General features: G+C 44.2%; 2 protein-coding genes across 2 annotated transcripts in view; both read right to left on the bottom strand.

Moving 5' to 3' along the window:
- Window positions 1-1,065, bottom strand: part of LOC110516888 (formin-2) — a 163,958-nt gene extending 162,893 nt beyond the window's left edge. The window contains exon 1 of the mRNA XM_036960833.1: window positions 934-1,065. Coding sequence (XP_036816728.1) covers window positions 934-938 — 5 coding nt within the window. The 5' untranslated portion in view covers window positions 939-1,065. The remainder of the gene's footprint in view (window positions 1-933) is intronic.
- A 7,294-nt stretch (window positions 1,066-8,359) lies between these two features.
- LOC110517143 (muscarinic acetylcholine receptor M3-like) lies at window positions 8,360-11,898 on the bottom strand. The gene is made up of 4 exons (XM_036960539.1): window positions 11,632-11,898; window positions 11,186-11,336; window positions 10,820-10,889; window positions 8,360-10,507 (listed from the first exon to the last, which is right to left on the bottom strand). Exons 1-4 carry the CDS (start codon window positions 11,850-11,852, stop codon window positions 8,970-8,972), a joined length of 1,980 nt encoding a protein of 659 aa, XP_036816434.1. The 5' UTR covers window positions 11,853-11,898; the 3' UTR covers window positions 8,360-8,969.
- Window positions 11,899-14,542: the final 2,644 nt, after the last annotated feature.

The following is a 14,542-nucleotide window of genomic DNA, read 5'->3' as shown; positions in this document are numbered from 1 at the left end:
CCTTCACTGGAACTAAGGGGCCTTGAACCATGAAAAACAGCCCCAGACTATTATTCCTCCTCCACCAAACTTAAGTTGAAAACTAGAATAGTCCCAGTAAGCAAATTGACGTTGAAAATACGTATTTTCCAGACGTTGAAGAAATGTTCAATTTAGGTTTCTGAATGAAAGGTATTTCAAGTATTTTTAAAATACACATTTTCCAGGAAGTTGAAAAGGCGTCTTTTCCAAACACCAAAAGGACAGATTTCCACCGGTCTAGATAAAAATCTGTCGTTCTGCCCCTGAACAAGGCAGTTAACCCGCTGTCCCCCGGTAGGCCGTCATTGAAAATAAGAATTTGTTCTTAACTGACTTACCTAGTTAAATAAAAAGGTAAAAAAAATAAGTGGTTCTGTGTCATTCGGGATCAGGATAACTCACTGTAGTCATCATAACATGCTGCATTTCAACACTCCCCGGACGACAACATTATGTTTATGACTATATTCTAAAACGGTACGATAACGTTCAACCCGATCAGCTCCGACGCTCGTCCCCAAGCGAAATGCGCCCCGGGCAGAAGTAGTATCATCAATAGTAACAAACAAAACGAACCTTTCCTGAAACGTACATTTAAAAATGGACTGCCTGCCATGTTCAGATCACCAATAACCGTTATAACAGGCTAGAAAGTTACAGTTCAGGCTAATATGTTACGAAATGACAGCAACTCCATAGTGGAGGTGTAAAATGTAGATGCTGTTTCCTAATTGCAACTAATCTCGATCTGACACCTCAACCAGATTGCTGACAATTTGCCGCATGTTGTGTTGGTGTCAATCAATGTGAGGAACATGGGGAAAGTTATTGGTTTTACTGGACGTTTAACGAACATGTGCGGGGGGGAAAAATACAAATAATATTTCCCTAGCAAATTCAGACGTTACTCACATCATGTTGCCTCCGTGAAGTTAACGTTCACCGCCAGCATGCAGCCACCAGATAGTCCATTGGAAAGACGCGCCCATTCAATCAGCCATTTCATTTCTTGCAGGTGTGAATTCCTTGAGCGCCGTTTTGATTTTCCTGTGATCACATAGTCAAATCCGGTCATAACTTTGGCATTTGACAGTATTTAAAAAAATAATTACTAGAAACAGAAGTAAACTTACTACTATAATTAACTGCTAAACCTAGAAACCTATAACGTTATACAGTCATCTATAACAAATACAACAGTGACGCCTAGTGGTTGATTTTGAGAAAACACCTAAGTCTAATGTCCTAGGGAGCATCATTTTTGGTTTATCGAGCTAACGTTATATCGTGTTCCTACGTCAAACATAAACAATCAAAATATATAAACATGATGAGGGTAACGGTTTAATAAGAAAATGAACAGGAGACTCCCTTACCCTCCATTATAATAAGCTGGTCTATACTTTATACCTGCTAGTACTTACCGAATTTACACTGACTAGACAAATCATTAGGAACACCTGATCTTTCCATGACACAGACTGACCAGGTGAAAGCTATGCTCCCTGGTCTATACTTTATACCTGCTAGTACTTACCGAATATACACTGACTAGACAAAACATTAAGAACACCTGATCTTTCCAGGTGAAAGATATGCTCTCACTTTAATCAGTGTAGATGAAGGGGAGGAGACAAGCGGTTAAAGAAGGATTTTTAAGCCTTGAGACAATTGAGACTTTGATATTGTATGTGTGCCGTTCAGATGGTGAACGGTCAAGACTAAATATTTAAGTGATTTTTGAACAGTAGGTGCAAGGTGCACCTGTTTGTGTCAAGAACTGCAACGCTGCTGGGTTTTTTCACACTCAACAGTTTCCCCGAGTGTATCAAGAATGGTCCACCACCCAAAGGACATCCAGCCAATTTGACACAACTGTGGGAAGCATTAAAGTCAACATGGGCCAGCATCCATGTGGAACGCTTTCAACACCTTGTAGAGTCAACATGGACCAGCATCCCTGTGGAACGCTTTCAACACCTTGTAGAGTCAACATGGACCAGCATCCCTGTGGAACGCTTTCAACACCTTGTAGAGTCAACATGGACCAGCATCCCTGTGGAACGCTTTCAACACCTTGTAGAGTCCTGACGAACTGAGACTGTTCTGAAGGAAGGTGTTCCTAATGTTTGGTGTGTGTGTGTGTAACAGGGTTATATTGATGATTCCCCTTGCCACTTTATTGTTAAGCCAATGGGTTTTTGGTTTGAGTTTTGTCTTGCCTTCACCTACACAACATGGCATCTTATTGGCTGGTTTGCGTAGCTTGCTTACGAGGGGGGATGTTCCAGTTAGAATCGTCCCAGTGAACAAGCACCAAACCAGCGGTAAGTTGTTGGTTGCAAAGAACTGTACGTCAAAAGTGATTTTTATACTCTCAAGTGATGATTTAAATGTACAATTTATATAAATTTGTTTGTAAATGTTATTGGAACATCACACATAAGATGCAGCGGTTTTTGGTGAATATTTGTTAAGCATTTAGTTGTAGAGAATTCCAGCTAATACTAGCTAGCAACTTACTGTGTCTGGTGGGAGGGTTCGTATATATGTTGTACAGTGCGTGAGTGCAGAGTTGGATGGTGAGCCGTGCATCGCATGACGTGCAATTTTGTGCCGTTCCTAACAGAATAAATCTACATGACTGGTGCTACATGTTGGAGTTCCGTGTCGATGACTGATTGTACACAACGCAAGAAGAGTACTGTTACACGGGTGTGTGTGTGTGTGTGTGTGTGTGTGTGTGTGTGTGTGTGTGTGCGTGCTTGCGTGCGTGCGTGTGTGCTTGCGTGTGTGTGTAACAACAATCTGTGACCGGACACTGAAACACAGTAAGAAACTTTATTCCCCTATAAAATGACACGTTTATAAAAATTAAAATTAAAAAAATCCTTCAAATGATTTGTCATTAAAACGAGTGTTCTTCAGAAGTGCTTTAACTGGGAACAAAACTAATACAAACTCATCATATTGTCATAGCTGAACACGCCGTCTGTGTCCATCAAGGTGGAAGTAACTAACAAACCATCTCTTATAGAATATGACAAGCATAAGATTATATGGCTCAGTAACATAAGTCAATCATATCATTATAAAACATTTCAATAACGCAAAACGTGGATTTATAAAACACTTAGAAAATGACTTATCCTTCTATTGATCTGATCACATATGTGGAACAACCAAACATCTAAATGAATCTGTCCATAATTCCACACATAATGGCGATAAAACCAAACGTCTTGTATAATTCTTGTGTCAAAAAGGTGTATTTGAAAACTAGAACACTCCTTAAAACGTCTTGGAAAAAAATAAAATCCAACATTGTGTGTCCTGGTCAACTCATTGTGTATCCTGGTCAACTCATCGTGTATCCTGGTCAACTCATTGTGTCCTGGTCAACTCATTGTGTGTCCTGGTCAACTCATTGTGTCCTGGTCAACTCATTGTGTGTCCTGGTCAACTCATTGTGTCCTGGTCAACTCATTGTGTATCCTGGTCAACTCATTGTGTATCCTGGTCAACTCATCGTGTATCCTGGTCAACTCATCGTGTGTCCTGGTCAACTCATTGTGTGTCCTGGTCAACTCATTGTGTGTCCTGGTCAACTCATTGTGTCCTGGTCAACTCATTGTGTATCCTGGTCAACTCATTGTGTATCCTGGTCAACTCATTGTGTATCCTGGTCAACTCATTGTGTATCCTGGTCAACTCATTGTGTGTCCTTGTTAACTCATTGTGTATCCTGGTCAACTCATTGTGTGTCCTGGTCAACTCATTGTGTGTCCTGGTCAACTCATTGTGTCCTGGTCAACTCATTGTGTATCCTGGTCAACTCATTGTTTGTCCTGGTCAACTCATCGTGTGTCCTGGTCAACTCATTGTGTGTCCTGGTCAACTCATTGTGTATCCTGGTCAACTCATTGTGTCCTGGTCAACTCATTGTGTGTCCTGGTCAACTCATTGTGTGTCCTTGTTAACTCATTGTGTATCCTGGTCAACTCATTGTGTGTCCTGGTCAACTCATTGTGTGTCCTGGTCAACTCATTGTGTATCCTGGTCAACTCATTGTGTATCCTGGTCAACTCATTGTGTGTCCTGGTCAACTCATTGTGTGTCCTGGTCAACTCATTGTGTCCTGGTCAACTCATTGTGTGTCCTGGTCAACTCATTGTGTGTCCTGGTTAACTCATTGTGTATCCTGGTCAACTCATTGTGTGTCCTGGTCAACTCATTGTGTGTCCTGGTCAACTCATTGTGTATCCTGGTCAACTCATTGTGTGTCCTGGTCAACTCATTGTGTGTCCTGGTCAACTCATTGTGTATCCTGGTCAACTCATTGTGTGTCCTGGTTAACTCATTGTGTGTCCTGGTCAACTCATTGTGTATCCTGGTCAACTCATTGTGTATCCTGGTCAACTCATTGTGTGTCCTGGTTAACTCATTGTGTGTCCTGGTCAACTCATTGTGTGTCCTCATTGTGTGTCCTGGTCAACTCATTGTGTGTCCTGGTCAACTCATTGTGTGTCCTGGTTAACTCATTGTGTGTCCTGGTCAACTCATTGTGTGTCCTGGTCAACTCATTGTGTATCCTGGTCAACTCATTGTGTGTCCTCATTGTGTGTCCTGGTCAACTCATTGTGTATCCTGGTCAACTCATTGTGTGTCCTGGTCAACTCATTGTGTGTCCTGGTCAACTCATTGTGTGTCCTGGTCAACTCATTGTGTGTCCTGGTTAACTCATTGTGTGTCCTGGTCAACTCATTGTGTGTCCTGGTCAACTCATTGTGTATCCTGGTCAACTCATTGTGTGTCCTGGTCAACTCATTGTGTGTCCTGGTCAACTCATTGTGTATCCTGGTCAACTCATTGTGTATCCTGGTCAACTCATTGTGTATCCTGGTCAACTCATTGTGTGTCCTGGTCAACTCATTGTGTGTCCTGGTCAACTCATTGTGTGTCCTGGTCAACTCATTGTGTATCCTGGTCAACTCATTGTGTGACCTGGTCAACTCATTGTGTGTCCTGGTCAACTCATTGTGTATCCTGGTCAACTCTTTGTGTATCGTGGTCAACTCATTGTGAAATCCATGAAGGTCATCATGACAACAAAACTGTCCTCCCGAAACACCTGGCACCACATCAGCGAAGAGACAAAAAACTGCACCATGTTATTAAGTGGTTGCCTGGATACCGGTCTGTTGGTTGCCCGGATACCGGTCTGTACGAGTCTTATCATTCCACTCCTTCACACTCTGTGTCATGCCAGAAATATAGACGCGGAGTACAGGGTGTGGAATGATAGTATAAAACAGGTCTGGATTTCTAGCTAATTTAAGGACGACATCAGTTACTCCTAAAATAATAAGGTACCACTTCAAGTACAATACCCAGCCGACACACAGATAGACATCTGGACACGCTGAGTTTGAGCCAAGCAACCGTTCAGTACTACGTCATACTACATTTATACCACTAGGTGGTGCTGTTGGATTACTGACATTCTCCACCTGGAAACAGTCGGAAGGAAAAACACCTCAGTGCTCGACTTGGACTGAAATAGGTGCCTGAAATATTCATTTTGAGTGCTGGTACTGTTTGTGGAAATCTGAAATACTTTTGAGCTAATATTCTATAAGAGGAACTCAAGAATAATAACATTTGAGGTGCAGATCCTGGGTGAGCTCCTTCCTACCATAGACAACCACAGACAACACATCTCACCTCAGGTCCACTTGTTTCATAGCTAGTAACCATTATAGTCGTAGACACATTATCTTATTTATGGTATATGACTTGTATGGAAAAACTCATCATCATTTTTTTTGTTGTCAATATGTCTCCACGGTAAAACATATTTAATTACTTACATTTTACTTTATTGCAAATTATCTTGCCCCTCGTCGTTTACACGTGAACATCTTGGACTGGGGTCACATTATTTTATAGAAAAGATATAACAATCATTTTATATAAACATAGAACTGCATTATACTCTACATAAACATCAATTTAAAGAATCCACACAGTCACAATGTAAATATCACCTCATAATCACACAGTTATTTTAGATCAAATAAGCAGCTTGTACACCAGCCCTGTGCTTTACAACAAGAGATGCAAAATTACAGCATCTTTCCCCAAAATTCCCAGGTTTTCCACAAATCCCAATTGGAGGATTCCAGCATTCCTTCCTGTTTCCCGGACTCTTCCTACCAGGATTTGTTTTTTTGGAGGGAAAAAAACCTGAGAATTCTTAGAAAGTTACCTGTGTTTTTGCAACCCCTTTTTAAACAACACTGTCTCACTTTGAGCAACGATTACAACCACCACAATGGTCCCCGACACGTTGAAATCCTCACCGGCGACCACACAGAATATTAGCCAAACACATGAAATAACATGGGATGAAAAAGGTTACTGGCTCAGGAAGTAGTTCACTTCTCACCAGAACTCATTGGGTGGAATCAAAGAGTAGAGTAGCACGCCACTCACAGACACTTGGAAAGTACTGCAGATTTACATGAAAGTACTGCAGATGTACATGAAAGTACTGCAAATGTACATGAAAGTACTGCAAATAAATGTACATGACTGAACTGCAGCTTTACATGAAAGTACTGCAGTTTTAAATGAAAGTACTGCAGCTTAACAAAGTACTGCATCTTTACATGGAAGTATTGCACCTTTGCAAAGTACTGCAGCTTTACAAAGTGCTGCACCTTTACAAAGTACTGCACCTTTACAAAGTGCTGCAACTTTACAAAAACTGCAACTTTACAAAGTACTTCAGCTTTACAAAATACTGCAACTTTACAAAGCACTGCACCTTTACAAAGTACTGCAACTTTACATGTCCACTGATTCACCTAATTGCATCTATCTGCCAACTGGAAAGGCAACCGTGTTCTGTAGGATTGTTGAAGGTCTGTAACCGTGTTCTGTAGGATTGTTGAAGGTCTGTAACCGTGTTCTGTATGATTGTTGAAGGTCTGTAACCGTGTTCTGTAGGATTGTTGAAGGTCTGTAACCGTGTTCTGTAGGATTGTTGAAGGTCTGTAACCGTGTTCTGTATGATTGTTGAAGGTCTGTAACCGTGTTCTGTAACCGTGTTCTGTAACCGTGTTCTGTAACCGTGTTCTGTAACCGTGGTCTGTAACCGTGTTCTGTAACCGTGTTCTGTAACCGTGTTCTGTAGGATTGTTGAAGGTCTGTAACCGTGTTCTGTAGGATTGTTGAAGGTCTGTAACCGTGTTCTGTAGGATTGTTGAAGGTCTGTAACCGTGTTCTGTAGGATTGTTGAAGGTCTGTAACCGTGTTCTGTAGGATTCTTGAAGGTCTGTAACTGTGTTCTGTAGGATTGTTGAATGTCTGTAACCATGTTCTGTATGATTGTTGAAGGTCTGTAACCGTGTTCTGTATGATTGTTGAAGGTCTGTAACCGTGTTCTGTAGGATTGTTGAAGGTCTGTAACCGTGTTCTGTAAGATTGTTGAAGGTCTGTAACCGTGTTCTGTAACCGTGTTCTGTAGGATTGTTGAAGGTCTGTAACCGTGTTCTGTAGGATTCTTGAAGGTCTGTAACTGTGTTCTGTAGGATTGTTGAATGTCTGTAACCGTGTTCTGTATGATTGTTGAAGGTCTGTAACCGTGTTCTGTATGATTGTTGAAGGTCTGTAACCGTGTTCTGTAGGATTGTTGAAGGTCTGTAACCGTGTTCTGTAAGATTGTTGAAGGTCTGTAACCGTGTTCTGTAACCGTGTTCTGTAGGATTGTTGAAGGTCTGTAACCGTGTTCTGTAACCGTGTTCTGTAAGATTGTTGAAGGTCTGTAACCGTGTTCTGTAGGATTGTTGAAGGTCTGTAACCGTGTTCTGTAACCGTGTTCTGTAAGATTGTTGAAGGTCTGTAACCGTGTTCTGTAACCGTGTTCTGTAGGATTGTTGAAGGTCTGTAACCGTGTTCTGTAGGATTGTTGAAGGTCTGTAACCGTGTTCTGTAGGATTGTTGAAGGTCTGTAACCGTGTTCTGTCTGATTGTTGAAGGTCTGTAACCGTGTTCTGTAGGATTGTTGAAGGTCTGTAACCGTGTTCTGTAGGACTGTTGAAGGTCTGTAACCGTGTTCTGTAGGATTGTTGAAGGTCTGTAACCGTGTTCTGTAACCGTGTTCTGTAGGATTGTTGAAGGTCTGTAACCGTGTTCTGTAGGATTGTTGAAGGTCTGTAACCGTGTTCTGTAGGATTGTTGAAGGTCTGTAACCGTGTTCTGTAGGATTGTTGAAGGTCTGTAACCGTACAGCAATAGTTCAGTTAAAACCAGGCTTGGAAACACCAACAGATATTGTCATACATCTGACAGCCCTTTTATATGTCCCAAATATTCCATTGGGTTGGAACATCAAATCAAATCTCCCCTTCCCTCCGTGTATAAATATCCCTGGTCATCTGTGTGGCCTTGTCACATGCAACATATATATTTGAAAATAAACATAGAATGACGAAGCTGTAAAACATCATTCTAAATATAAACCAAGTTGGTGAACACTGTTAAATATGAGGGATTCAGCATGAAGGGTCCTGTGGTTTTTTTTTAGACAGTTTTTAATGATTTTACTATGTTGAATATGTCTTTGTTGTCAGTGTTTTGGCGCCAAACTGGTGCCAGCTGTGGGGGGAAAAAGTCAATAGTTGAAAGAGATGCAGAGTTGAATTGAAAATAATTGTGTATTTTATTTGTCGTGTTACTATTTTCCATTGTATTATTATATTATTATGTGATCTCTTCATCGTTGAGAAAGGCTCGTAAGTACAGTCCATCTCCCTGGCCAACTGTCCTGTTAATATAAATCATCCCAGAGAGGCCTGACAGAGCCCTTATACAGCTGACCCAGGGTCCCAGAGAGGCCCGACAGAGCCCTATACAGCTGACCCAGGGGGCCCAGTAGATTACACCTACAAGGGCTCCTTCTTGCGGAAGGCGACGACCGTCTGCCTCTGCTGGAACTGAGGCTTGTTGCGTTTGTTGATGTCCTGCCAGCGGCAGAGTAGAATCATCTTGAAGGTGTTCCTGAAGGTGAGGTTGCACATGGCGTAACACATGGGGTTGATGGTGCTGTTGACGTAACACAGCCAATAGCCCAGAGCCCACAGAGCCTCAGGGATGCAGCCAGTACAGAAGGTGTTGACCAACACCATAATGTTATAGGGAGTCCAGGTTATGATGAAAGCCAGCAGGATGGCACTGAGAGTCTGGGCGGCCTTCTTCTCTTTCTTCTCCTTGACTACACTCTGCTTCTTACGCTTGGTGATCTGGGTCTTGGCTTTGGAGGCGAAGCGCTTGGCCATGGCTGCATCCTTCAAGGAGATGGGGGCCGAGGAGGGGGACTTGGAGGTGGACGACACAGCCCCTGTTTGGTGGCTCTTGGTGGAGGTCTGGATGGAAGACGAGGAAGTGACGGGGGTTTTAGAGAAGGAGCGTTGGTGGTAGCTGTTGTCTTCCTTGTCTTTCTCCCTTCTGGTATTAGAGGATGTCTTCTTGTCCTTATTATCGCCCACTTGTGGCCGGAGAGGGTCCTTCGTAGCATCCTGGTCCTCAGGAGATGTCAGCTGGGGGTCATTGTTAGGGTTGTTACCAGGGGCGGAGTTTATCCCCGGCAGGTTGACCACGATGGAATAGATAGCTCGGCTTGACTCCGTCGCCCCCTCCTCGTCCTCAGAGTCTGATTGGTCCATGGAGGCCCCACCCCCATCGTTGTTGTTCCAGCTATCGGAGCTGCTGTGTTCCGGCTCTCCTCTCACTGTGACTGTCTTCTTCTTGGACCACCTACTCAGCGGCCAGAACCGGAAGCACCCTCTGGTCTTCTTGGCTCCAGAGTCTTTCTGACCGGCCTGGTTAAGCTCGTAACTGCTGCAGCTCCTGGAGCTTCCTGTTTTGGGCACCATGGGAGCCTCCTCTTCCTGGGCCTCCTCCTTCTTCTCCTCCTCCTCCTCCTTCTGGCTACCCCCCTGGCCCGCCTTGTTCCCTGCCCCCGACCCCCTCAACCCCGCCAGGTCCTTCTGCCTGTTCTCTGTCTCTCTGTAGATCCTCCAGTAGAGAACCGTCATGATGGTGACCGGCAGGTAGAAGGCAGCGATGGCCGTGCAGAATGTGATAATAGGCTCTGAGAGAAACTGGATAAAGCATTCTCCACGAGGCACAGTGCGCTCCCCTACGATATACTGCCAGAAGAGTATAGCCGGGGCCCACAGGACGAAGGACACGGACCAGGCCATGCTGATCATAGTCAGAGCTCTCTTGGTGGTCCTCTTGGCCCGGTAAGTCAGAGGTCGAGTTATGGAGAAGTAGCGGTCGAAGCTGATCACCAGCAGGTTCATGACGGAGGCGTTGCTCGCCACGTAGTCGATAGCCAACCACAGGTCGCACGCCCAGTTCCCTAAAGCCCATTGGTCCATGATAATGTAGGTAGTGTAGAGGTTCATGGAAAGAGTCCCTAGAATTAGAACACTGTATTTTAGTTTCACTCTGATATTACAGTAATTGACTATATATACTACTCATGATATTACAGTAATTGACTATATTTACTACTCATGATATTACAGTAATTGACTATATATACTACTCATGATATTACAGTAATTGACTATAAATATTACACATTTGATATTACAGTAACTGACTAATACATATTACACATTTGTGAGACACTGTAGGAAATCATAGTACAATACATAATCAATATCAGCTGAGATACATTACATCATCTATACACGTATGAAAACAGCAAGTACAGTTAAAATACCGATGATGAGGTCAGCGAAGGCCAGACTGAGGAGATAGTAGTTATTCACCGTCTTCAGCTGCTTGTTCACCTGGAAGAGAGAAGAGAAACCTTTCATTATTATTAAAGTGTCACTCCACAGTAAAACATCAACTGATGTCGAACGCTGTTAAAAAAAATAATGTTGTGGACCATTTCAGTAAGAGTTTTGAGGCACGGACGCCCCCTTGCAATAATTACGGCCTGCGATACACGTGCCATCAAGCTACCTCGCGCTACAGAGACAGGAGATAGAACGCAGGGCGTGAGCCTGTCTTGGACAAGCCTTCTTAAACAGTTACAGGAAGTCATAATGCAATGTAACGTTAGTCTCGGCCTACAATCTACCTTGAAGGAGATGAGCACCAGGATGTTTCCTACGACGGTGACCAGAGACAGAGACCCGGTGAGGAACACGATCAGGATGACCTGCCAGATGGTGTGACCTCCCAGAGGGTCATAGGTCACCGTGGGGTCAAGGAGGGAGGCGTTGGACAGGCTGGTCGAAGAGGAACAAGATGATTACATTGTAACACTGAAACTGAAATGTATTTCCTTCATCCAAACACTCCCGAGACAAACAGACAGAGAGGTTGTAGGAATGGCTCAGTCACAGTGCAACACCCCTAGAGCAGTTTAGAGGTTAAGTCCCTTGCTCAAGGGCACAACAGGCAGGAATATAGTATCTAAGGTAATGAATTCCAGAAAACCCAATCCAGTTTCTGGCTCACTCCCTGCAAATTCCCTTCAGAGAGTTAACTCTGGGATTCGGTTTCTAACCCTCTAACCTATACCTGGTCAGGTTGGTGAGGTCCCTGGTAATGGAGTCGTTGTCCAGCACAAGGCCCAGGCCCAGGATGGCGTTGTCGGCGTAGACCCTCAACCCTGGGGAGCTGTTGTTCAGGTACATACTGGGGTCTACAGAGGGGGAAGAGCTGGACGAGTTCAGGTTCAAGGTCATAGCGCTGCCGTCCTGAGGGCATATTCTGGAGACACCTGGGAGAGAAAATACCATTAGGTTTTTGGCTTTATAAAGTCATATACTCTGAGTGTACAAAACATTAAAGAACACCTGCTCTTTCCATATGGCATAGACTGACCAGGTGAATTCGGGTGAAATATATGTTCCCTTATTGATGTCGCTTATTAAATCCACTTCAATCAGTGTAGATGAAGAGGAGGAGACGGGTTAAAGAAGGATTTTTAAGCCTTGAGATAATTGATTTAAGTGCCTTTGAACGGGATATGGTAGTAGGTGGAAGGCGCACCGGTTTGAGTGTGTCAAGAACTGCAACACTACAGGGTTTTTCAAACTCAACAGTTTCCTTTGTGTATCAAGAATGGCTCACCACCCAAAGGACATCCAGACAACTTGACACAACTGTGGGAAGCTATCGGAGTCAACATGGGCCAGCATCCCTGTGGAACGCTTTCAACACCTTGTAGGGTTCATGCCCCGATGAATGTAGGCTTTTCTGAGGGCAAAAGGGGGTGCAACTCAATATTAGGAAAATTGACCTAATGTTTTGTACACTCACTGTATATTATTGTGTATTGCGTAGAGGGTGTTCTTTAATGGAAGCCTCTCCAACATAATCCAGGTAGAGCCTGGCATTCCCCAGGGCAACTGTCTAGGCCCCTTTACTTTTTAAAATCTTTACTGATGACCTGCCACAGGCCTTGAGTAACGCCAGAGTGTCTATGTATGTGGATTACTTAATATTATACACGTCAGCGACCACATCAAGTGAAATCACTGCAACACTGAACAAAGAGCTGCAGACAGTTTAATAATGGGTGGCAAAAAATAAGATTGTCCTACATACTAAATCGCCGTCCATTTGACAAATCTGACCATCATTCTATCCTCCTGATACAAGTAAAAACTAAAGCAGGAAGTGCCAGTGACTCGCTTAAATTGGAAGTGGTCAGATGACGCGAATGCTACGCAAACCAACAGTTTTTGCTAGCACAGACTAAAATATGTTCCGGGATTCATCCAATGGCATTGAGGAGTATATTACTTCAGTCAACGGCTTCATCAATAAGTGCATCAACAACATAATCCCCACAATGACCGTTTCATTACATATCCCAACCAGAAGCCATCGATTACAGGCAACATTCACACTGAGCTAAAGGCTTGAGCTGCTGCTTTCAAGGTGCGGGACTCCAACCCGGAAGCCTATGAGAAATTCCGCTATGCCCTCCGATGAACCATCAAACAAGCAAAGCGCCAATACAGAACTAAGATTGAATCGTGTACACCGGCTCTGATGCTCGTCGGATGTGGCTTAAAAACTATTACAGATTACAAAGGGAAGCACAGCCACGAGCTGCCCAGTGGACACAAGCCTACCAGACAAGCTAAACCACTTCTATGCTCGCTTCGAGGCAAGCAACACTGAGGCATGCATGAGAGCACAAGCTGTTCCAGAATGACTGTGTGATCACGCTCTCCGTAGCTGAAGTGAATAAGACCTTTAAACAGGTCAACATACACAAGGCTGCGGGGCCAGACGGATTACCAGGACGTGTGCTCCGAGCATGTGCTCACCAACTGGCAGGCGTCTTCACTGACATTTTCAACATGTCCCTGATTTGAGTCTGTGATACCAACATGTTTCAAGCAGACCATCCTAGTCCCTGTGCCGAAGAATACTAAGGCAACCTGCCTAAATGACTACAGGCCCGTAGCACTCAAGTCCGTAGCCATGAAGTGCATTGAAAGGCTGGTAATGGCTCACATCAACACCATTATCCCAGAAACCCTGGACCCACTCCAATTTGCATACTGCTCAAACAGATCCACAGATGATGCAATCTATCTATCTCACTCCACACTGCCCTTTCCCACCTGGACAAAAGGAACAGCTATGTGAGAATACTATTCATTGACTACAGCTCAGCGTTCAACACAATAGTGCCCACAAAGCTCATCACTAAGCTAAGGATCCTGGGACTAAACACCTCCCTCTGCAACTGGATCCTGGACTTCCTGACGAGCCGCTCCCAGGTGGTGAGGGTAGACAACAACACATCTGCCACGCTGATCCTCAACACTGGAGCCCCTCAGGGGTGCGTGCTTAGTCCCCTCCTGTACTCCCTGTTCACCCACGACTGCATGGCCAGGCACGACTCCAACACCATTAAGTTTGTAGACGACACAACAGTGGTTGGCCTGATCTCCGACAACGATGAGGAGGTCAGCGACCTGGCCAGGTGGTGCCAGAATAACAACCTATCCCTCAACATAATCAAGACAACCTTTCCCTCATCGTGATCAAGACTAAAGAGATGATTGTGGACTACAGGAAAAGGAGGACAGAGCACATCCCCATTCTCATCGATGAGGCTGTAATGGAGCAGGTTGAGAGCTTCAAGTTCCCTGGTATCCACATCATCAACAAACTAGAATGGTCCAAACACACCAAGACAGTCATGAAGAGGGCATGACAAAACCTATTCCCCCTCAGGAGACTGAAAATATTTGGCATGGGTACTCAGATCCTCAAAAGGTTCTACAGCTGCAACATCGAGAGCATCCTGACAGGTTGCATCACTGCCTGGTACTGCAAGTCCTCAGCTTCCGACTGCAAGGCACTACAGAGGGTTGTGCATAAGGCCACTTACATCACTGTGGCTAAGCTGCCTGTCATCCAGGACCTCTACACCAGGTGGTGTCAGAGGAAGGCCCTAAAAATT

This window comes from Oncorhynchus mykiss, chromosome 23, assembly GCF_013265735.2.
Source record: "Oncorhynchus mykiss isolate Arlee chromosome 23, USDA_OmykA_1.1, whole genome shotgun sequence".
Taxonomy (NCBI): domain Eukaryota; kingdom Metazoa; phylum Chordata; class Actinopteri; order Salmoniformes; family Salmonidae; genus Oncorhynchus; species Oncorhynchus mykiss.
The sequence above is the reverse complement of the archived record's forward strand: the minus strand, read 5'-3'. Positions and strand labels throughout refer to the sequence as shown.